Consider the following 23,825-nt stretch of genomic DNA (forward strand, 5'->3'; position numbering starts at 1 on the left):
TTTCTGCAAACTCTTTTTAATGATCACAAGCTTAAGAAACTACTTTATAGTTTAAGGAACACAAAGCAAATTAAATTACCCATCATCTATCAAGGAGAATACAGCAACATCTTCCATTGAAGCCCAGCATTGCTGTACGCCCACCTCAATCTTTATATGATAATTAGATACTATCTCAAAGAAAAGGAATAACATCAAAGGTCAGAGGGGAATCTGCTCCAGGCAACGGAATGTTGTAATCTTCATACAGATACGCAAGGAAGTCAAACATATCTGCTCCACCTGTTTGAGAGATGGACTTGCTGAGGATGTAATCATCAAAGTGACTCTGTGGAACAATTTCGTCTTCCTTGGCAATAGAGCACATTACTGGAAGCAAGATCTTATCTCCGGGAGCTAAATTAGCATAATCTGCGTCTATGACGACATTCCTATACTCCACTGACACACTGGTCTCCTGCAAAAGAAAGTCAAGAAATAACTAGTTTCATTGTTAATGAGTTTATCTTCTATAATTTCTAGGGGGTTTCATCAATAATGTGTCTTTCTTTGGGAAGTTCTGTGGGAAGTGGTAACCAAACTTTCAGGGAGTGCAACAATCGTCACCGACTTTCCTCCTCCCTGTTTTCTTTCTCTGTAATATGAGAAGGACCTGCTGCTCACAGATTGCTGGTTGCCAAGTGAAATTATCAACAACATTTGGTGTCTCGGTAACCAAAATTTTACACAAAAAGACAAGATTTGAATTGGAAAACAAGACGAATTTTTCATAGCAAAACCCCATCTTGTTGCCCATGATCCATCTTGTTGTATACATATACTTACACAAACTTTCAAAGCACTTTGATGGTTTGTTTTGTTTTGGGTTGATTGGGTTCGGTTGGTTTTCCTGTTTTGTTTGTTTGTTTGTTGTTTTGTTTTGTTCTGTTTTGTTTTGTTTTTTGTTGTTTTGTTTTGTTTTGCTTTGGTTTATTGTTTTGTTCTGTTTTGTTTTGGTTTGTTTTTTGTTGTTTTGTTTTGGTTTGGTTTTGTTTTTTTGTTTTTGTATTGTTATGTTTTGGGTCAACACTGCCTTTTTGGTCTCTCCCTATTTCTAATAATAGAATTACTCAGATGTTTGCCTTAAAGTGTTATCAATCTGCCTGTAGACCACCATCACTGATATATGGCAACAATGTTAATAAGTGGAATCAAATTGAGTCTTTTGATTCAGCAACTGAGGACTTGGAAAAGTTACAATATTTGGATAAAATCGAGTACAGTTTTCATACCAAAGACTCACACTTCGACTGTAGGGGTGTGCTGGACTAGAGTGCAACATGGCTTTGTTGAAGGAGTTAGATAGGAAGGTCTGAGCTGGGCTGGTAGGAAATTTATCTGTTAACAATTTAACAAACAAAACAGCCTAAACAATCACACTGCATGTGTTTGCTATTTAAACTCAATGACTCCAGATTAAAGCCCATTTTAGCTTCACTAATCAATGGTTTTTGATTGACAGTATCCAGTTACAAGTATAAGCAGCCAGGTATGACAAACAGTATATAAAGTGTGTGCCTACCGTAACAGTTATACCACAAGAGGAATAGTCACTAGTAATGTTAATATGATTAGGATCCTGAGGCTCATAGGCATCACATGTCTGATCTCCCAATAGGACTGATGCTGATGTTCCTGGAGCAAGACTCTCTTTAGAGATTGTAACCGTGAAATAGGTCTCTGTGCACTCCAACGTCTGCTGAAATTGAGGAGAGAAAATAAAATAAAATGCAGGGCTCCAACATCAAGCAAGATAAAGGTGTTGCAATTCAATATTGCAATTTATAAACTGCAAAATCTCTGTTGCTGCAAGAGTAACAATGATGAAAAACTCACCACATCCAGAAAAGACTTGTGCTCAAGCCATTTCACTAGTTAGGGCACACTTCTCTAAATGCCAGAATGATATGCAAAAGTTTGTTTATAGTCATGTAGTGAATTTTGCTTTGCAGTTTTGACTGACAATTCTAGATATTGCTGAAGGTTGAAGGTGGATCGAATCAAAAGAAGGTAATACACAGTCTAAAGTGAGCTAATCATGTGATATTTTACTTTATGACAATTCAGATTTAAGCCCTTCAACAAGGTAACATGCACAAATAAAACAACTAACAGAGATACACACTAAGAGTTTAAGCACATTCAAAGAAGATTTGTAGCAGAGCCAATCAAGCAAAAGTACTCATTTAAAGTATTTAAATCAACTTAGAGTTAAGACCACCGGGATAAAAAGGTACCTAGTTTGTGTAAAAGGTGATTTTCTATGATTAGATAATCGTTAGTATTGTTACCTCTGATGACCAGATTCCATCGGAGCCAAAAGTCCTGAACAGATCATCACTAGCATCATTACATTTGAACTGCAGTTGCACCCGCTGGGTACTCATTGGAGGCAGTATCAATATCATCACCACTGGCACCCTGCAGAGGGAGATCACACCCAACTGAAAACAAAATAATAAACTAGAGTATTAGCACAAGAGTGTCACTGAAGCCAGCACAACTTGATACAGGCTTAATCTTGATCAGTCTTAGTCAAGCACACACTGCCTGGTTATATCTGATGGCTTTCTGTTCGGCAGATAATATTCATGATATTCATAATCCTCTAGAGCATCTAGATTTGCTATTCAGATAAGGAAAACATTAAATCCTGTTGTTCAAGAGGCAACAAACTTTCTTCAATTGAGCCCTGTTCATGTACTTAATCTGTACAAACGAAACCATTACATCAGAATATCCATACAATGGAAAACGGTTGAAACACAAAGTGGTACAGATGATAAAGACACTGCTCATACTAAGTTTTTTTTCAACTTACCTGAATACACATGTTGGTTTTGTGGAGCGGCTCCACTCTCTGCCTAAAAGACATTTACTTGCAATACTTGGTCCTAGGAGAGAATATCCTTCCTGACAGAAGTAAATCACTGTCTCATATGGGGTGTATATTCTCCATCTCCATTGTTACCTAGAGAAGATCCTCCGTTTGAGATCTGAAGTGGATAGCATGATTGACGATCTACCAAGAAAGAATAAAGCAGACAGAAGGTGTCACCAAACTGCTTTTTTACTAAGATAGCCGAGTGTAAAGATAAATGATTACAAGTTTGTAGTGTGACTGAGACGTTGATCATAGCTACATTTTGTTTGTTTAGGTAATTGGCCGTTAATCTGTCTTTGCTTGTACTTCTGCATGTTCGTCAGTCTGCATTGAAGAAATATCCCATGATGATCAATATGTCAGTCTACAACTCCACCACTTGTAAGAAATGGTATTATATTTAAAACAGGAGCTGAAAGTCTCAGGTTTAAATATATATGCTAAAAAGTGACAAAACATTCAAGCATATACTACTAACACAATACTTTATACAGCATTAAAGTTTATCAATGACTGAATATATTCTAAACTACATACATATTATCAATGGGATTTTTAATTGCTTTGCTCACATCAATCTGAATGATAAACTATTCTCTAAACACATATCCAACCTCTCTTAGTATGCAAGTTCGAACAAACAAACAAATTACTAAAACTGACCTTTGCAAACTGGATTACTTCCAAATCTCCATCATGTTTCTTCGTCCTGACACTCATTACAAGGAGGACCAACCAGAGTGATTCCCCCATCACAGGCAAAGGAAATGTTTTCACCAGTACCATGACAATCCTTTGTACGTCAACAACAATGGTAGATGGTAAATACAGGTCATCATACGGGCAACCTGAGAAGTCAACAAAACCAGGCGGATATATAATATCATATTAGGCTAATTAATGCTAACTTCACATGTCAGCTTATAAAGGGTTATCAGGAAAATATGGAATGCTATAATCTCAATTGTAAGAGGATATCAGGATAATGTATGCTAATCTCTGCTTACACAAGGATAACAAGGATTATTTTTATGCTAATCTGAATACAAGAGCGATAAATGCTTATCTCATTCATGCAAGGATGGGATAAGTAATGCATATGGGAATCTTAAGTTTAGATTCATGTGAAAGAAGCTAGTGTGATTGAAACAGTGCACAGAAGTTCAAGTAGAAGTAAATACAGAAGTAGATATTATTTGATTCTTTGCAACAATATTTTGGATATTATTAGTTTATTTTTTGTTTTTTGGGGGTAGGGGGGGGGCAGGACGGTTCTCTTTTTTGTCACTAGAGACCGTTTAATCATAAGTAAATGGCATCAAATTGTTTCAAATTGAACAACACAAATATAGGATTGCAATATATGACTGAGAGGGCTCTTTACAATAAATAGGAAAATAAAGAACCTACAAAATTTACAAAAGTTAACAGTTAAATTTACAAAACTACAAAAGTTAACGCCGGTACCTTTCAATCATAAGGTCCCCAGTTCGAGTCACTCCCAGATTAATGTATGTCGTCCAGTTACAGAGATGTTGACAATTAACAATTCATAATCATGGACGTTAAATATGAATGTAAGAGACTGACTTCGGTCAGCTTGCGGCTTTGATAAGCCAATGAGGCTTCTTCGCGAGTTCCTTCTTGCAGGAGGATATAATATACATACAAAATATCCGATACAAGACACTTTCTGGGCTATAGAGGGATGCTCACAATACAAAGTCCTGTATAATACTCATCCAGTCAGTATTTACTATATTTGAAAGGTTCCTGATTTTGATTCAACCTTCTTGGTCACAGAGAATTTACAGTTAAAGGAAGAAATTGACCTTCCATTTGTACTTAATTTCAAAATAGGACAGTCAAAATGATGACATTTAATTTCCAATTTTGAGTCAATTCTGAATGATAATTCTATGTCAAAAAAAACAGAGATATCCCAGCATCTGCTAGTTGTTGTTTAACCACAGAAATTCACTAAATATCAATTATATTTATAAAAATAATAACAGTATTATAAAAACAAACAATGTTAGTCAAACTACACATTGGCCCTTACCTCCAGATTGGCACTTATCTCAGACCGGCCACTTCCTGTAACGATGAAATGTAAATTTTTAGAAAGATTACGATGGTAAATGAAAAATCGGGCAAAAATTCAAACAAGAAAACTTTGAAGGCTGTCGTTGCAGATGGATATATCATTTTGTGTGAGACAAGATTCTGCTCAAGTATTTAATAACAGGTACCATTTACTGTAAGTCCCAACCACATCACTGCAGTGAAGGAGTTATTATGGCAATATGGCACTGCTTTGTAGGATAGTACCAGCTTTGCAAATAGTCAATTTGCAATTACACTTAGGTCATGATAATATTTGATGTAACATATAAAATGAGCTTAGCATACATTCTGGCTTCCCCTTCCTCACCCCCTTCCTCCCCCCCCCCCCCCCGCGACCCAGAGTGACAGATGATCAACTGTTGACACTGCAGCAGCTTTTTATAAATGTCAACAAAATGACCGAATAATCTTGTTTGTCACAAGAATGTTGCAATATATTCATTCATACTATTTTTTATGGTGTTAAAAATGGATGTCTGGAGTATATACATTTTATATCTTTGGAGGGCAAGCCTTATGCCTTCTTTGATGAGTGCAAAGCTTCAAATTCACCTCATTCTGAAAACTGCTCCAGTCTGATCCATCGTGAATATGGAAAATTGCAGATGGCCGTTCAAAATTCACTGGTAGGCTTCGGGAATACATCCAATAGGTTAGTATTAATAATTCGACAATTAAACAGTACCATCGCACCTAAAGGTCGAAAACACACAATAAAAAAGCTTCGCGGAAAGGGTACCAGTACACTGACTAACACTAAGATAACTGTGATTGCCCTTACGTATTCATGTTTATGTTATTTCGCATTCACTTTACTCTAAACAACGACTCGTTTTCTTTTTCTCAAATGTTGTTCTCATGTCATGATGGTACGAAACGCAGTGGAGTGGTCACTGAAATTATTTCGCGAAAATTTGATCTACAAGATACCGAATACGGTAAATTCTGTGAACGCAGCACTTGAGGGGTCAGCAATATACTAAAAGTACATATAGGGTATAAAGGCCGATAAATATTGTAGTAGTGTTTAAGTAGTATAGTGTACTCTACAATATATCGTAAACAGTTGCGTACTAAACTTGGAACGGTTTTTTTGGGGGGGGGGGGGCGTACCAGTCAGGCGGCGCCATGCCACATCCCCAAACAAAATAAATATGCTACTCGCAATCATGAAACTGTACATTTTTCCAAATGTTTCAATTATTTATGGGGATGCGTACTAAAATGAATACTTTGAACAATTAAACTGAACAATAAGACAAACTATTAACTTAAAGAACAGTCACTATAGAATGATAATTCCTAAACATATTTGCCTAATCACTTCAAATCTTAGCCAAAGATAACACCAGTTTGCATCTAAGCCACCTTACATGAACACAAGTTTTTCAAAGGCCAGGGGACTCCCCTCTCCATTAGACGTACCACTACCCCGGCCGCGAAATTTTTTTTCCCAAACAGGTTTGCAATTACGGAGTCTTCAGCCAATCAGATTGCTCGTGACGTCAGCATAAATAATAGCCATCGCTTGGAAGTTCGAAGACATATACTGGGTTACACACTGACACTTGATTGAGTCTAGTTAAGGGGTTTCCCTTCAAACGCCCTAACTTTACTTTTAATGCTTGGATTACATGTTGACCTCACTTATGATACATACACTACATTCTATTTGGTTCGTGTTTACGTTATCCACGATTCGTGAGCCGTTCTATTGCAATCAGAATTCGTTTCGTGGAAAGGGTAGGCCTACACTAAAAGCAACTTCACGACGCGAGTCTTGAGTAAATATACGCAAAACAGTATAGTGTATAGTATGATATATTTCCGTCACTGCACTATGTACAGAGTTATAATACATATAGGCCTACAGCGCATGTGTGATGTACCCTGTACGAAACTTTCACTGAGCGATGTTATCGATTAATGCCTTCACAGAAAACTTCGATCAAAGTAGATCATACAATACTAGTGTGCTAAATATGTCGACACCAATTGCAAACATATCTAAATATATGTACGAAAAGCTACGGGTAATTTTGAACGGGTATATCTTCGTTGCAACAAATGGATGCAGAACCTCGAAGTGAAGGTTTCTATGGTGATGACGTAACTTTTCCGACCAATCATGAACGACTATTTACGCACACTTGCAAACCTGTTTGGGAAAAAAAAATTCGCACCCCGGCCAGGACGGCAACCTGTACGGGGTGGCAAATCAAGAATCCGCCCGGGTGATTGAAACTATTCTAGGTAGGCCACTGATCGTAACCTGCTCAGCAATATTGCCCATCAAGACAAATTTCTCAAATAGATATTTAGCTTGGCGATCTGCAGCGATGCAGCTATTGTTCAAAGCTGATATGCACGGAATGCACTCTAGTTTACTGAGCTTTCCATTGAATGAAACTCATTATGCAAATGTTATTGATGCAGTGGCGTAGGAAGGTACTTTTGAGTGGGGGGCTGAAGACTGATGGCCGGCCTGGGGGAGGGGTCTAAGGGGAGGGGGTGTCCCCCTCCCCTTTGGATTTTTTGCATTTCCAGATAGCCTCAGATGCAATTTGGTGCAATATAGCACACTTCAACACCCACTCCATTTTGTAAACTTAATTTTGCATTTTCACCAGGCCTTAGATGCAATTTGGTGCTCCAAATGAGATTTTTTTCTCATTTGGAAATGAAAAAGGGGTTTTCTGACTTGCGAAGCGGGGGGGGCGGAATGATACTTCCGCCCCTCCACATTTTTCACTGGGGGGCTGGCGCCCCCCCAGCCCCCCCGGTTCCTACGCCCTTGTATTGATGTATGAATTACGGAACTTTTAGCTGCAACCTGCGATATTACGTTTCTCTCACATAGCTGTAAATTGTTCTTATACGTGATCACACTATATATACTCATCCTACACCCTATATTCTAAACAGGACCTCGGAGGAATATTGCGGTAGCAGACAATTAATTGTCACTGATATGGAAGACAAATGCTTTTACTACACTGTTAGTTGAGCTTCCCTTATAATTTCCCTAACAATAGATAGGTTGATTGAATGTAAACGAAACTGATAATTTTTCCAAATAAACCCGTCCTTATTCCAGGAAGTGGAACATAGTTAGCGGTCTGTGACGTCATCTTCTGTTATACTCTTGTTGCTTGGTTACCAATGAAATACAATACATTTGAATGTAGGCCTACAAGTTTACATAGTTTTTCGATGTTTTCTTCAATGAGGAATCCGCTGTGGATCGGTGGATGGGGCCAATTGTCAGTCGAGTGCAAATGGCTCATTTGGGGAATTGTGGCATTCTGCCGGGGAAGATTAGGACTCATTATCATGCATCGGTGAACCATTCCCCGCCCATTTTTTGAACCTCATATAAAGTATTTATTAGCAAAAACTTGGTACTATAGTAACATACATTAAGTCATTCACGTGGAATTAAACTGTATGTACATTTGTCAAATTTAAGACTTTTTGAACCAACTATAGGCCTATCAAATATATCAATTTATGTAACGCATCAATACGGTGTACCGCACTCCTTTGTAGTTTCTCTTAACACGGAACTCGATCGTCGCTAATCATTCATGAATTATAATGATAAGCTCGAAAACTATAAATGACCAAAGTTTTTAATAATACCAAACGGAAGAGACAATCGATCCTCTAACTCACCACTGAAACATATTACAGCTACCAATATATGAAGGAAATTCGTCATTGTAATTTTTGCTACGATCCTTTTGTGCAGTATGGCGGACGGATATACGGTTATGGTGACTAGTTACTTTATTTGTCAGATTAGCACACTTGTACTTCTTGTTCAGACTCTTAAACTTTCTTACATTGGAAGCCTGAGGGTCGGAAGCTGTAACTGCTGAAAACGAATAAAAGTGTTAGGGAGTTCCCTATATACTGGCCTGTGGAAATCGTTTATGGTATGTCGTAGGGCGCTCTGTGGGTTGGGGGGGGGCTATAAGAAAGGTTGCCTAAACTGATAATAATTCGTCTCTGATAAGAGAAAGATCCGAAAACGCACAAAGTGGAGGAAGTAGCTGCGCCTAGATTGTTTACGGCCAGACTCCTCTGTGGACCGCATCTTAAGGTGGGTCACTTCCAGTGGAAGAGCTTTGAATCAGTGTGCCACAAGTAGTTAGTAACAGTAGAATAGTGATCACAGTTTGTTAAAACGGCCAAAAGTAGGGCCCTGCACGTGTCAGGTTGTAGGCTTAATCCGACCCTTATTTGAGTGTGCAACTATGGAATAACGGTTATATCCAATTTGGAGCAGTGGTGACACTACATTTAGGCTATTAATCACTTTATCCCCCACCCCCTTTGAAAGCAAAACGTGAGATTATAGTAATGCTAAAACAGGTCTACATATATTATGAAAACTAGTCTTATGTAAACATGTCTTGTTTGCTATGAAAAATAGTACCTTTTGTTACGATTACTTTATTCGCAGAGACAAATGTTTCATCGATGTTTCTATACATTTGCAAATATAAAAACAATCTGGATTCGTGCCCGGCCCAGTTTGGTAAACATTCGTTATTTCAATTCTTATTATTACATTTCCGTTTAGTTACCAACAGTTTTTGAAAATATCTGATAAGCTGTGTTGTTGGTATATGGGCAATACTCATCATTATCAGTGGCGTAACTAGGCCGGTGCGACCTCACATAGCCTATAGGACACAGGGAGGGCAGTGACCAGTTTGAATCCATCTGCCTATGCAGTAAAGATATTAAATATTCAGTAAATAAACCAAACGGACATCCATCTAGATATCCGTCAGGTGTGCACTTTCTTTATTCTGCTGTCGGGCCGAGCAAAAAGAAAAAGTGACCAGTCCAGTAACGCCACATAGGACTACGCTCTAAAGTCCCTTGGAATGTTGAATCATTAAATGGGCCTTTCAATCGCATATCTAACATTCTAGGTCGGACCAAAGACGTACATGAGAGTAGAAATACTGTGTATGTGCTTACACCTGGAGTGGGGTGGGGAAGGGGGAAGGGAAGGGAGAGGGGTAAGGGGAAGGGGAAGGTATCGAACAATACTAGTTCTGTTTTTGGTGACAGAACTAGTATTGTTCGATACAGGTGACAAACGCCTACAGTGAAATTACGAACTTCCTTACCGGTTTCGAACCTCTGGACATACAATCAGCGTCCATGGCCTAGTTGGTTAGCGTGTCCGCGTACAAAGCGGGAGGCCCGGGTTCGAATCCCGGTGGAGGCTGGAAGTTTTTGCACTGTTCTAAAATTTTCCAACTCATTACGTTTTCAATTAAAAAATAAAATAATATATATATATATATATATATATATATATATATATATATATATATATAGTTGTCTGAAGATCGCTATAACGCGTGAAACTCCGAGTAACAACTACTAGTGTTCCACTAGTCTCATCTAGTATCAACATATATTACGCTCTGTCCAATGGACATAGAGCACTCTGCGCCAAGATAGACGCCAACCTACTATATATATATATATATATATATATATATATATATATATATATATATATATATATATATGTATATATATCTATATCTAAATCGATATCGATATATGTATATATATATATAAATATCGATAGATAGATAGATAGATGTATATATTTTCGAGAAGACTGGAGCAGACTCTCGCTAAAGGTAAAAATTTTCAAATGTCTAATGTGGCCAACGTAACCGTCAACAAAATTTAAAAAATTTTCTGTCATTATTATTCTTATTATATGCTTCAACGCAGGAAACGCTATTTGCAAGCAAAATGTCCATGAACGTCACATCCACTTGGATGCCACGCTTTCTGTTGCTTTTGTGATGCTGAGTTTTGCAATACAGGGAGTATCCCGAAACGGTGTCTGATTGCGCAATCCCTAAACCAGAAGTTACTTGCTTTTGACCTGACCAGATTGCATAGTGCTAAAGTAAATTCAAAAGTGTTTTAGTGTTTCCAAAAGGTAACGGAAATTGTACGGCGAACTTTCCGGTGTATTTGGGAAGCCAGCAGATTTATCCATGGACCAAGGAGATAAGAAGAATTAGTTCCTTCAAACCCAGGCAATCAAGGACGACCGTTCTGTTCATAAAATAATATTGTTCTCCTCAAATAATTGTATCATTTTGAGAATGGTAAATTGGTATCACTCAGTATGGAGCTGATGTACATTAGGCACAGTACCGCAAGGCACTACACTGTTTGAATACGAGGTAGGCATTCACTTGTGTAATCTTTTAGCATGGGTGTAAATGAACTTGAGTTTTGTAATCGCTTGGGTAGTAGTAGTAGTAGGTACAGTGCACGCTAACGACAGGTACACCGTTATATTTACTTAAACCATTCAACCAAGACGGTTATTACACACATTAGTATTTGCGATTGCCGCCATGGTATCACTTACGAGGTACAGATTTCCCCTTCTTTTTGGTGCCATTCTCGGAGGGTTCGCGACAGCTTTCATATACAGGTAGGCTCAAGTTGGATGTAACTACAATTTACAAACGTTACCTAGGTCTACTTATACTAGCCATAAGTCAGACTATCTCTACGATTTGGAAGAAGCCTAGTATTGACAGCGACTGTGAAAACCTACTGTAGACACTTTACGTTAATCTTAAGTTTTCTTAACCTACACCTAATTAACCCTAGGGTTATTTATTTCAACTGAGGCTCCTATAATAAATTAAAGCGCATGGTACTGACTGCAGCCAAGTTGAGCCAACCATATAATTTGGGTTATGGCAACAGCCTTATGTTAGGACCTAGGCTAAGTAGCCTAATGCATCATACATGCATTGGCATATGGACGGTTTGCCTGAGAAAGTTGTTCTTGCAAGTAGTGTGAATGGGTTTAAGAATGCTTTGGACAAACACTTTAAGCATTGTAATCGGGTCTGAGTGTTTGTATTTTCATTTTTTCCCTCTCCTATAGGGTCCTTGATGGGGACTTGAGTGTCTCTCCTGATCCTTTTTTCCTTCTATTAAACTTAACTAAACTAAGATTAACAGACTACACAGTACACCGTGTAGCTGATATTATTTCAATACCACTAACCCATATGATCAATTTGTCTTTTTCAAGTGGAGTCTTTCCATCAGAGCTGAAAATTGAGACTAAGGTAGTTCCAATTTTTAAGTGTGGGGACCTGAAGCAATTCTCAAATTACAGACCAATATCTGTGTTACCTTTCATTTCTAAATCATTGAACGTATTACATATGATTAGTGTTCGACCGATTGTATGACAATCGGTTTTACCGATTACCGATTAATTCCTGAAACAATCGGCCGATGCCGATAACCGATTATACATTTTCGTGGAACTGGTCTAATGTATGATTTAGTGGTATGCATGATTACCAACTTCTAGGCCAATACAATCAAAGATGTAAATGAACGACTTAACTTTTCACAGTAGAGATTAATGGAGCAAGTAAAGAACACTGTAATTCGGAGTCACAATATTGCAATCCTGCCACAACACAGCTAGGCTAATGACAGTGCTGTACAGACTACAGAAGGGGAAAATAGTAGGCTCCATTGGCTACGAAATGAAAAATGATAAAGTTAGGGACAGCTTTTACAACTGCTATTAAAACCATTATCAGTGTTGCAACTCCAACCCAAATAAAGTGAAAAGTATATCGCACGTAAATAAAATATTTGTTATTTCGTTAGCTGATATCGAAATATATAATCTCAATGTGTAAGAGTAAGTTGGCCTGACGTTTTGATCCTAGCAGGATCGAAACGTCAGGCCAACTTACAGTACTTTTACACATATTCTTACACAGGCTCTTTAATGGATAAGCAGTTTGCTAACAGTTTTATTTTATTATGAAAAATAAAACAATCCCAAACGTTTGCTTCAAGTTTTCATTGATTACCATCTGCGAGGTAAAACTTCAGATCGAACGTTGTTCAAACAATCATACACAGTAAGTCAATGGCGCTTCTCCATTGACTTAACTACATGTAGGAGAAATCACACACTAAAGTCCCATTGACTTTGTTGCGCGTGTCACTGGAAATCAGACTTGCTTTTAGTCGGTTGCGGTAAGGAGTTATTTTAGCACATATGGTACACAGTACATGCGGTCAGGGGAAAAAAAGTTTCTTCGGGTTTTTCGCAAAAATTTGCGTAAGAATGTTTGCCTAATCACAAAATACTGTAATGCAGTAGAACTACTGAGGACTGTCGCCAAACGTGTTGAGGGATTTTTAGGAATATTTGGCGCCTTGATTTCATCATTTTATACCATTTGTAAAATCTTGGGCACATTTTCAAACTGAACAGTTATGAAGCTCAACCGTTCTCTATCCAGACTAGCCTAATGTACGTAGAACTCACAGTGAACAAAGCCTAATGTTATTGTTTTCACTTTCCAGTTTTCACCTACGGTGAAACGGCCAAAGTGGTTCAAAAGTATTTTGATTTGTTTTTATTAGTCGAGACAATTAATCTATCTTATCAATCGTTTAACATGATAACAGGAGGTTTTGTTAGATGCAAGAAGCGAAGTGAAAAAAAATAATTACGTCGTCCCCCTAAGTTTATCGCGGGTATACTGTATGATGTTAACTGCCAAAACTGGATAGTGTATCGAACAGCATTTGTACAAACTTGTGGGAGGGACTTGCGATACCATTACACGGTAGATTAGCGCACCTTCCCAGGCTATGAATAGCATTGAATCGAATGATCTAAATTTTTCTCCCGTTGTGGTTGTGGTGTATCAAAAGCGTGGAAAAATACAATCCTTTATGTGGAACGTAATAATCGGTTCCAAATAATCGGTAGCGCAATGGATTTTGCCAATGGCGATTATTTACCGATTGTCTGATAATCGGCCCGATGCCGATTGTCTAACCGATTATCGGTCGAACACTACATATGATAGACTTTAAAAGTTTATTACAAAACATAAAATTCTATATTCATACCAATATGGTTTTGGCAATAACCATTCTACTTATATGGCTGATTTAAGTCTCATAGGTAAAATTTCAAGAGGTTTTGGTAATAGGCTTACAACTTCTGCCATATTCATTGATCTTTCTAAGGCTTTTGAAAGTCATCATATATTATTTAAATGAATTTGTTTGCCTATGATGTTTGTGGTACAGCCCATCACTGGCTTTAAAGTTATCTCCATAATTGATGTAATTATGTACAGTTTGTTAGTTCCTCCTAAGATTGTTTCCTAAATAATATTGGTGTACCGCAGGGTTCTATACTAGGGCCCCTATTGTTTATTCTCTATAAACTAAATGATATTTATAAGTCCTCTGTGAACTCAACTTTTATCTTGTTTGCCAACAATACCACAATATTCCTACAAAATGTGAACTTACGTGATACTCTTGCTGAAGCTGCTAGTGAATTCTCAAACATTGACTGGCTCAGAACAAATAAACTCTCTCTGAATATTCTTTAAAAAAAATTACAAATTTTTAATAACAAGGTCAAATACTCAGAAAGTAACATTAATGTTATACTGGATGGGCATGAAGTTGATGCTTCACCCCCATGCTTTATTTTTAGGGATAACCATTGATGATAAGTTGACTTGGAAACAACACATCTCTGAGGTCAGCAAAAAGTTTTCCAAATCCTATGGTGTAATCAATAGACCAAAGAATTGTTTACCTTAAAAGTCACTCTTTAGCATGTATAATGCTCTTCTGCATTCCCATCTCAGCTTTACTCTTCTTGTCTGGGGCAATACACAGTCAACCCTTTTTAACAGTTTATTTAAGTTAAAGAAACATACTATCTGCAATATAAAGCAGACTCATTACATCTCACATACTGCTCCTCTCTTTATAGACTCCAAATACATTAACTTTATGTGATTTGTACAAGTACCAATTAGGGATCTTTATGTACAAATTTCATTGTGGTCTTCACCCACCAGCTCTTAATAACTTCATACTTGCAGTTTAAATTATAACTCCTATTACACTAGTTCAATGAATATGCTAGACACCATCCTTACTCTGGAACTAGTCTAAACCATTCTCAAATTCGTAGCACAGGTTTACCCTTTTGGAATTCTCTTAATCATGTCATTTAAATTTCTCTAAGACTCAATACACTTAAGTGAAAACTAAAACAATACCTACAGTACTGTACTGCATACAGTAGCAATTCATCTGAGTTGTAATTCCTGTTTTTTTCCTTATATTTCTTTTTTTCTTTTTTTCTTTTTTCATAAGATATATCTTGATGGTTATCTTGGGGGTGGGGGGTGGGGGGGTTAAACATTGCACTATCTATGTTACAAAGGGACCAGACCAGAAAAATATCCACTTATTTCTGGTTCCTCTGCTTCCATCTCACTAGTGTTCAATCAATTACTGATTAGTTCATATGACAATAGGGTTGTTTTCGTGGAACTGGCATAACATATTATTTAGTGTTATGTGTGATTACCAACTTCTAGGCCAATACAATCAAAGATGTAAATGAACGACTTAATGTTTCACAAACTTATGGAGCAAATAAAATACACTGTAATACATACATGGGGAGGTGTACGTTTATAAAGATGAGTCGCAATCTTGCAATCCCGCCACAACTAGTGCTGATAGTCGACTCTTTCTTTTGTAGTCGGTTAATCGCACAGCTGTTCTCAAGATTACTCGGTTACAGTTATGACGTCATAATTGTCATTTTTACTTTGCAGAAAATAAGCCAAGAAATTTCCTTCATACATCATATTGATGTATTACATTTCAAAATGAGCTGCTCACTGTGTATATGGGGTTCAAGATACACATATCACACATGCTTCGTGTAAAGTACAGTATGCAGCTAAAGTAGAAAAACTTGAGTTGTATTTGTATCTGAATGGACTGTGTGGCATGAATCCAAATAAATGACAATGTATCTGTTCTTGGTGTCAAAAGTACACCGTATATGATATCTATTGAATTTGCTCAATTAACTGTGTATAGAACATTGTGATAGGAAAATCAAGTTTCATCGTTGGATAGTAGTCCATTTGGGCATTTTACAACTCAATGCTAATATAAGCCTTGCTTGTTTTATACTCAGGAGGATCATCTTTTGTCAGAAATAGATTATCAGAACCAAATGTTGGGAAATAAAAGGATTGTCCAGATGAAAACCTGTTTTTTGACCGATTGGAAAGAGGAACGTGTTTAAAGCGTCCTGGTGACTTTTGCATTCAATCCTATCGTACCGTTTTCCAGATAACAGTATTTTAAGTTGTATTTTTACCCAAAGTTAACATGGAGCAACAGGTGTGATGTCATAGAAGCACACTGAAAAATTTCTTTGATGTTTTAAAAAAAATATTTATACAATTAATTTCGTACTTCAAAACTGGGATGCATCCTAATATTAACACTCCTCATTTTTTGGCATATTACTAACTTTAAAAACACTGAGGTAAATTTCAGACCCTATCCAATCCAAGATCAAAGATGATGGCTGCCACTTTGTTCGCGAAAATATTCCTATGAATGTTACACTGAAAGTGAGACAATAAAGTTCTGCCGAGACGAAAAAATATCAGTATTACTGCATGTCACTGTGAGCTTCAGTACTTAAGCAACTGATTTGTGATGGAAATTTCAATCTTCTAGCAATGAATTTCTGTAGTACCTACTAGTGCTGATCATATTTTCTAGTCTACCGGGATCTACCAACATCATCAGAGCGATATGTTTATGTCTAATTATGACTTAAGTCCTGGCAGTCGAATTCATTCAACATGTGAAGGTTCACATCAGTGCAAGATCATTGCTGATCAGTTGAAAGTCATTAGTGGTAAAACTTGAATATTATTGTGTCAGGCAGTGGTAACTGTTGATTGTCCCTACACAAAAGTATTGTCAAGGAACCACTATTAAAGCCTTCTTGACTTGTGGTTTTAGATTTGTGATCAGAAATAAAGCAGTTGAGTCTCTTTAAGGCCTGGGAGAGATCCATCCATGTTTTAAGCTTTAATGGAACATTTCATAGGGTTAGCACATTTAAAAGGCAAACACCTTCAAAACTGGAACAGCTGTATAGAAACAATTAGCACTCAAGGTTTTGACTTTCTATGACATACCAACACAAATATTTAATTTGAGCTAAAAGCAGAGTGTGCAATATTATACAAAAATACATTGTGTGTACCGATTTATCTTTAGCAGCCAGTAAAACTTTGGATCACCACGGACAGTTGATTAGGGAACAAATGTCTCAATGCAGAGCTATGTCTGCTATGAATGAACTTGTATTGCAGTCTGAATTAATTGACAGCCTGTGATTGTTTTCTGGTCCAGTACTGTACCTCTGATATTTTCTGTGGAGTACTGTAATGTCTCCTCTGACCGGGATACAGGTGCACCTCTGACCTTGCAATTGTGGGTGGACAAGACTGGATATTGCAAAATACATTCTCTGACAGTGTTAAATGGTTAAAGCATAAAAGAGAATAGAAGGGTTGTAATTCTGTAAATTGAAATAAAGAATTTACTGGCTATTATCTGTGTAAAAGAACCTTGATATTCAAAGAGCTGCAATTGTCATTGATTTTGAACAGTGTTACAATCTTTACTTTGCATGGTTAAAACTAGATCTAAATTAATGCATACATCAGCTTAAATGTGTGGACTTAGAGTATGTTTGTTCCCCCCACAGTATGTAGACATTAGTTTAAAGACCCACATACTCAAAGGTTCTCTCCTTAGACCCTAACCTTAAGCCCCCCTATCCGTCCCAATGACACAGGTTAGCCTAAGTTCTACAGGTGGGAGGCTTCTGTAGAAATTAGGGTCAAATGTTGAAATCGAATATATCTGTGTAGCGTTGTATGCAGTGATTGTTAACTTTGCTTGTTACGTATGATAATGTCTGAGCATTCGCTCAGTGGTTGATTTTAGTCAACAGAAGCCAGGATGTGATACCCTTATTAACAGTGCAGTTAACCTTGTGTAATACCTGTTTAGGAGATACTTGGTTTAAATGATACTACTTGAACATATGGGTTTCTCATCATAGAGTTGGACTGCATACTTGACTTTATCCCTTTCATTTCCTTACATGAATATTGTTGCACCTGTTTTGTTGTTGGTTTTACCTGTATCCATATTACAATGCATGTAACCTTTCAGAACCCTGTCGTTCTACTAATACATGTATGCAATGCTAGCAGTTCTTTAATGTTGGAGCCATGTAGAGAAATGTACAGCATAACGTCACTAGTATACTGTATATGTTACATTCAGTGTATGCTATGCTAGTGGTTCCTTAATGTTTTAGTCCAGAAGCATATATGGCTTTGTCACCAGCATATCTTATTACGTTCAATGCTAGACTTGCTGTGGTAGTAGATCTGCAACTGTTGGATTCCAGGAATCATATCACCATGACCATACTGTATATAGGAGTGCAGGAGTTCTTCAAAGTAAGCTTATAGAATGGACAGGAAATGAACAATGTCTGTTTAAGAGAGAGTTCCTTAAGTTATGTAAATTAATCATTGTTGATGTTAGAGTTTCCGTTTAGATAAAAACAATAACCAGAAAAGGAGTATTGGAGATAAGCGACAGATGTCTCCAAACTACTGTAAACGCCATTTGGCCAGAGACAGGTTCAGCTGTATTCTTAAGGTTGTCATTTCTGCCAATTTTTGTTAAATTGACATCATGGAATTTTATTCTGAACGATGTGACCAGGTGTCAATTCATTTAGTTATTAGCGTGATGCTTGAACTGTTTACAGATCAATTGTGGATAACTATTATCTTGTGGATCATTTCATTGAGCCATATAAGTCTGATTGGTTGTTGTATTACGTAGCTTAAACAAAAACCCTTCCACAGGTCAAAGTACAGTAATGTAATTACCTTTTGAAATATTGCAGTAGTAAACAGCTAGATAGTGTACCACACAGTGGTGTTGGAAGTTGACCTTTTTTGAGTATTTTATTAGTTCAGGTTGTATATATGATATGCACTGTAGAATCTAACTGCACTGTGTACTGTAGCAATGCTGTGATCATAGTCTAGAACTTTCTGTTATTGTACACTATGGAGGCAACTTGCGAATAGGATTTAAAATCCTCCCTTTGGCAGAATTGTTGACAATTCTTCGTACTGGTAAAGTATGAGTGAGGAAGAGAAAGACACTGGTTAGTATGAATGCTTCATTTTGCTTGGAACTCTATGACTTGCATTATTCTTTGCTTGCTGACATATTCCATGGAATAACATATATATGGCATATTGTAAGCTTCAACATGTATTCTCTTGTAACTTTATAGGTGGAATTTCCCAAGAAAGTGTCTGATGTATATGATATAGATGTGCAACTGAAGGCAATTTCTACAAATTCTAATAAACTTACTTGTAATTCTTTAACTATTTTTAGGTCATATTTATTTTACTGTGGAAGTATAACCTCTTTGAGCTTCTTTATAGTTGAGTTTATCAGCCCACAGTAAAAGCTTGCTATTATTTTTTTACATGTAATATACCTTTGTGTGCTCCATAATGCCATGTGGCATTTGTTGTATTACCATCATGTGTTGTAGAAATAGCTCAGAAGTACAGAAAGTGGAAGTTCACTTGATTAAATAGATTTCATTTGAGATGGGGATATTGTACTTTACTGGGGGGTTTTGACTTACTGTGAACATCTTGACTGACACTAAACTAAAGCTCATCATTCATGAGTATGAAAGAGATTTGTCTATTAAATGAACAAGTTCCAAAACTAATACTAATAATTTGTACCCTGTGCCCTACCTGTCCAGTTTATGCCTTGTCCACTACCAACATCACATATATTTCTCCCCAACCCCCCTCCCCCACCCCCTCCCTCTTTTGGTGTGAGAAAGAAAAGCTAGATTACAAACCCAGTTGCTTAAATTATAAACTTTTTTTGTAACTTCTATATTTTAACAGGCAGTATTTCTTGCCAGACCTGAATGAAATCAGGAGAAAGGACTATGAAAATTTCAAGGAGAATCTTCCAGAGTTGATTGCTCATCGTGAGAGGGTAAATGAGAAGAGGATGCAAATGCAGGAAGCTAAGAGGGATCAGTCCTCATAGAAGGATATGGCCAGTGAGATAACAGCACTCTGTAACTACAGTAGTGATGTGACATGATAATCAGTACATGAAGGAAACTTTATATGACTTTCTTAACTCGCGCCTTATTTGTACATGATCGTTTGTCTGATTTTTTTCAAATTAATATCTTTTACGCAAAACTAGCGTTCGTCTTCCAGTAGCGGGTACAGTACCTGTACATTTCATACATGTAAGGTAGTGTTTGTTTGTTTGTCACTCCCGACGTGAAGGCCAGTTTTTGAGTAGAGTCTTCTAAATGCTGTAAAATGCCGAGAGGGATAGGAGGGAGACTTGCAGGAAGAAAGAGGAAAGCTCGAAAAGTAAGTGACTCGAACGCGGAACTGATCAACGCCTTGAAAGCTGGAGTATCGTCGGCCGCGTTAAACGAGAGCAACGGTGACCTTTCGGAATTTCAAGCTTCGACAGCGTTGCGTAGGAAGAGAAGAAAACAATCACCAGAGGGAAGTCAGCGTGTTTTGGAGAGGGGGGCATCGCAAAGTGTCACAAGAGAGAGTAAAAGGGGAAGGAGTCATAGAAGTGCTTCTCCAGCTGGGATTAAAGGCAAAAATGAGTCTCCAACAGGTGGTAGAAATAGGATAAGAGTCCAGACAACTCGGAAAGTTAAGAACAAGAAAGATGTCTCGGATGCGGAAAGCAGCAGTGACGAAGAGACAAAAGATGATAATGTGGATCGAAAAGTACAGAGGTCAAACAGGTTCAGTTCCCTCTCCCCTTTGAAGAGAGGATCACAGAAAGGGCAGGGTGAAAATGGCAAGGAGTGTGTTTCTCCTAAGACACCAAAGAAAGCCAAAAGCAGCAGTAACAGAAAAACAAAGGATGATAATGGCAAGGAGTGTGTTTCTCCTGAGACTCCAAAGAAAGGAAAGGTAGGAAGGCCCCAAAAAACAAAAGATGATAATGTGGATCGAAAAGTCCAGAGGTCAAACAGTTTAAGTTCCCTCTCGCCTTCGAAGAACGGATCACAGAATAGGCGGGGTGATAATGGCAAGGAGTGTGTTTCTCCTAAGACTCCAAAGAAAGGAAAGGTAGGAAGGCCCAAAAAAGCAATAGACGATAATGTGGATCGAAAAGTCCAGAGGTCAAACAGTTTAAGTTCCCTCTCGCCTTCGAAGAACGGATCACAGAATAGGCGGGGTGATAATGGCAAGGAGTGTGTTTCTCCTGAGACTCCAAAGAAAGGAAAGGTAGGAAGGCCCCAGAAAACAAAAGATGATAATGTGGATCGAAAAGTCCAGAGGTCAAACAGTTTAAGTTCCCTCTCGCCTTCGAAGAACGGATCACAGAATAGGCGGGGTGATAATGGCAAGGAGTGTGTTTCTCCTGAGACTCCAAAGAAAGGAAAGGTAGGAAGGCCCAAAAAAACAAAAGACGATAGTGTAGATCAAAAAGTTCAAAGGTCAAACAGTTTTAATTCCCTCTCCCCTTTGAAGAGAGGTTCACTGAAAGGGCAGGGTGATAATGGCAAGGAGTGTGTTTCTCCTGAGACACCGAAGAAAGGAAAGGTAGGAAGGCCCAAAAAAACAAAAGACGATAATGTGGATCGAAAAGTCCAGAGGTCAAACAGTTTTAATTCCCTCTCCCCTCTGAAGAGAGGATCACATAAAGGGCGGGGTGATAATGGCAAGGAGTGTGTTTCTCCTGAGACACCGAAGAAAGGAAAGGTAGGAAGGCCCAAAAAAACAAAAGACGATAGTGTAGATCAAAAAGTCCAGAGGTCAAACAGTTTAAGTTCCCTCTCGCCTTCGAAGAACGGATCACAGAATAGGCGGGGTGATAATGGCAAGGAGTGTGTGTCTCCTGAGACTCCAAAGAAAGGACAAAACATCGGCAACAAAAAGACAAAAGATGATAATGTGGATCCAAAAGTCCAGAGGTCAAACAGTTTTAATGCCCTCTCGCCTTTGAAGCGAGTATCACAGAAAGTCCAGGGTGATAATGGCAAGGAGTGTGTGTCTTCTGAGACTCCAAAGAAAGGAATGAGAGGAATGCCCAGTAAATGTCCTGCAATTTGCTGTCCATGTTGTAACCGTACTGCGAAAGACATTTTTCCAGATGGAGAAGGGGACATGAATGACCATGCTTTAATATGTCTCCATGAGAAATTTAACAATGACACCTCAACAACCAGCAATGACAAAGCACCAGGTAAGATCACAATTGTATAATATTAAGAAATAATGCTTTTCAGATGTTAAGTAGCCATGGCAACATTGAAACGATGGCAGTTCTTCTAATGAATTAATCCGTATTCTACTATACATTCGTCAAATTGGACTCTGCTACATCCGACCTGTTTGATACAATTTTGCATAATTCTTCTCATAGAACAGCTTCAAGTTTTATTCTGATAAAACCCTGATTTTTCTTTTCCATGGCAAATTGTTGGGGACTATACTGGTTGCCCCTTGGCACAAATTTATCGTTTTACATATTAGGGGATAATTAGTTATAATGCAATCTGACCTTGATGTTAACAACGTTTGACGACCCCCAAGTTGATTTTGGCTGTCTGTCCTGGAGTACTGTACCTCTAAAAAGACGTGTGATGCCCTAGTTTGTAAACATGATATCTCAAGATGGGTAACCTTTGCAGTTCTCATATATGGCATGTGGCTTATCCATAATTAGTACAAGAACCCTAATGTTTTTGGTGAAGGTCAAGGTCATTTGGGGTCAGCAGAGGGCAAAATGTGAAAATCGTGACAACACTATCTGCAGGACTTGAGCATATCAAAGGAGCTCATGTATGCATGGTAGGATAGCCTTATGCAGTGTAAAGTTTTTATAGGATTTGGTGTAGTTCAGGTCACAAGGGGTCAAAATTTGAAATCCTTGTAAACACGATATCCCCAAATGGGAAACTTTATTGGCTCTCATATTGTGCATGTAACTTTCCTATAATGAGTACAAGAACTCTACTGTTTTGGGTGGAGGTCAGAGGTCATTTGGGGTCAGCAGAGGGCAAAATGTGAAAAATCTCCAGAACCTGAAAAACAAAGGAGCTTTATATATGCATGGTATGATCGCTTTAAGTATCTAGTGTAAAAATTTACACAATTTAGTGTAGGCCTATGGTCATTTAAGTTTATTAGCGGCCAAATCCTGAAAACCTTGTTAGCACAATATCTCAAGATAGGAAACTTCATGAGATCATCATATTAGTATTATGGCTTCTAATGAGAAAAGATCTCTATGTTTATGGTGGAGGTCAAAGGTCAGCAATTGCCAAAATGTGAAAACTATATATATGTATCTCTCAAAGACAAATTTGACAAAACTGCTATGAGATCCAGGGAGTAAACTGGTTCCTGTAGAGCAATTCGGTCACTGGTAATGATTTTGTTGAGTTTTGTGTTCATAATCCATCAATTATTAAAGATGATTTAGATGAATTATTAAAGGGTTAGTTCCCAAGTAACAGTTCCTTGATACATCATACTGCAAGACATACAAATAGAATGTACCAGAAATAAGTAAACTATTTGAAAGCTTGTTCTGCATATACTGTCACTGCAAGTAAACCACTGGAATGGGCTTCACTCTGGTTGTCGTTATGTAATGAAATTGTTCCGATACTGGTTAACCATTTAAATTACAGCTCTTAAATGTTATGATTGTACATGTAGGGCTATCA

General features: G+C 37.8%; 2 protein-coding genes across 11 annotated transcripts in view; one reads left to right on the forward strand and one right to left on the reverse strand.

Annotated features, from left to right (window-relative positions):
* The window catches only part of LOC139978694 (uncharacterized), a 29,229-nt gene that overhangs the window by 3,491 nt on the left and 1,913 nt on the right, over positions 1-23,825 (reverse strand). For 2 of the 6 annotated variants that reach the window (XM_071989110.1, XM_071989106.1), the window contains exons 1-7: positions 5,603-6,053; positions 4,986-5,020; positions 3,587-3,771; positions 2,861-3,061; positions 2,331-2,483; positions 1,562-1,738; positions 80-457 (exon numbers count right to left, since the gene is read on the reverse strand). In XM_071989110.1, the coding sequence (XP_071845211.1) occupies positions 176-457; positions 1,562-1,738; positions 2,331-2,483; positions 2,861-2,914 (666 nt within the window). In that variant the 5' untranslated portion in view covers positions 2,915-3,061; positions 3,587-3,771; positions 4,986-5,020; positions 5,603-6,053 and the 3' untranslated portion in view covers positions 80-175. Of the gene's footprint in view, positions 1-79; positions 458-1,561; positions 1,739-2,330; positions 2,484-2,860; positions 3,062-3,586; positions 3,772-4,985; positions 5,021-5,539; positions 6,055-23,825 lie in introns of those variants that run through there. The other 4 variants (XM_071989111.1, XM_071989108.1, XM_071989107.1 and 1 more) reach the window with 4 other exon arrangements.
* LOC139978689 (uncharacterized) overlaps positions 10,995-23,825 on the forward strand; it is a 46,561-nt gene continuing 33,730 nt past the window's right edge. For 2 of the 5 annotated variants that reach the window (XM_071989094.1, XM_071989098.1), the window contains exons 1-2: positions 10,995-11,286; positions 20,002-22,336. In XM_071989094.1, coding sequence (XP_071845195.1) covers positions 20,437-22,336 — 1,900 coding nt within the window. In that variant the 5' untranslated portion in view covers positions 10,995-11,286; positions 20,002-20,436. Of the gene's footprint in view, positions 11,287-11,309; positions 11,544-18,372; positions 18,502-18,980; positions 19,227-20,001; positions 22,337-23,825 lie in introns of those variants that run through there. The other 3 variants (XM_071989095.1, XM_071989097.1, XM_071989096.1) reach the window with 3 other exon arrangements.

The sequence above is a fragment of the Apostichopus japonicus genome, chromosome 13 (assembly GCF_037975245.1).
Source record: "Apostichopus japonicus isolate 1M-3 chromosome 13, ASM3797524v1, whole genome shotgun sequence".
NCBI lineage: Eukaryota > Metazoa > Echinodermata > Holothuroidea > Aspidochirotida > Stichopodidae > Apostichopus > Apostichopus japonicus.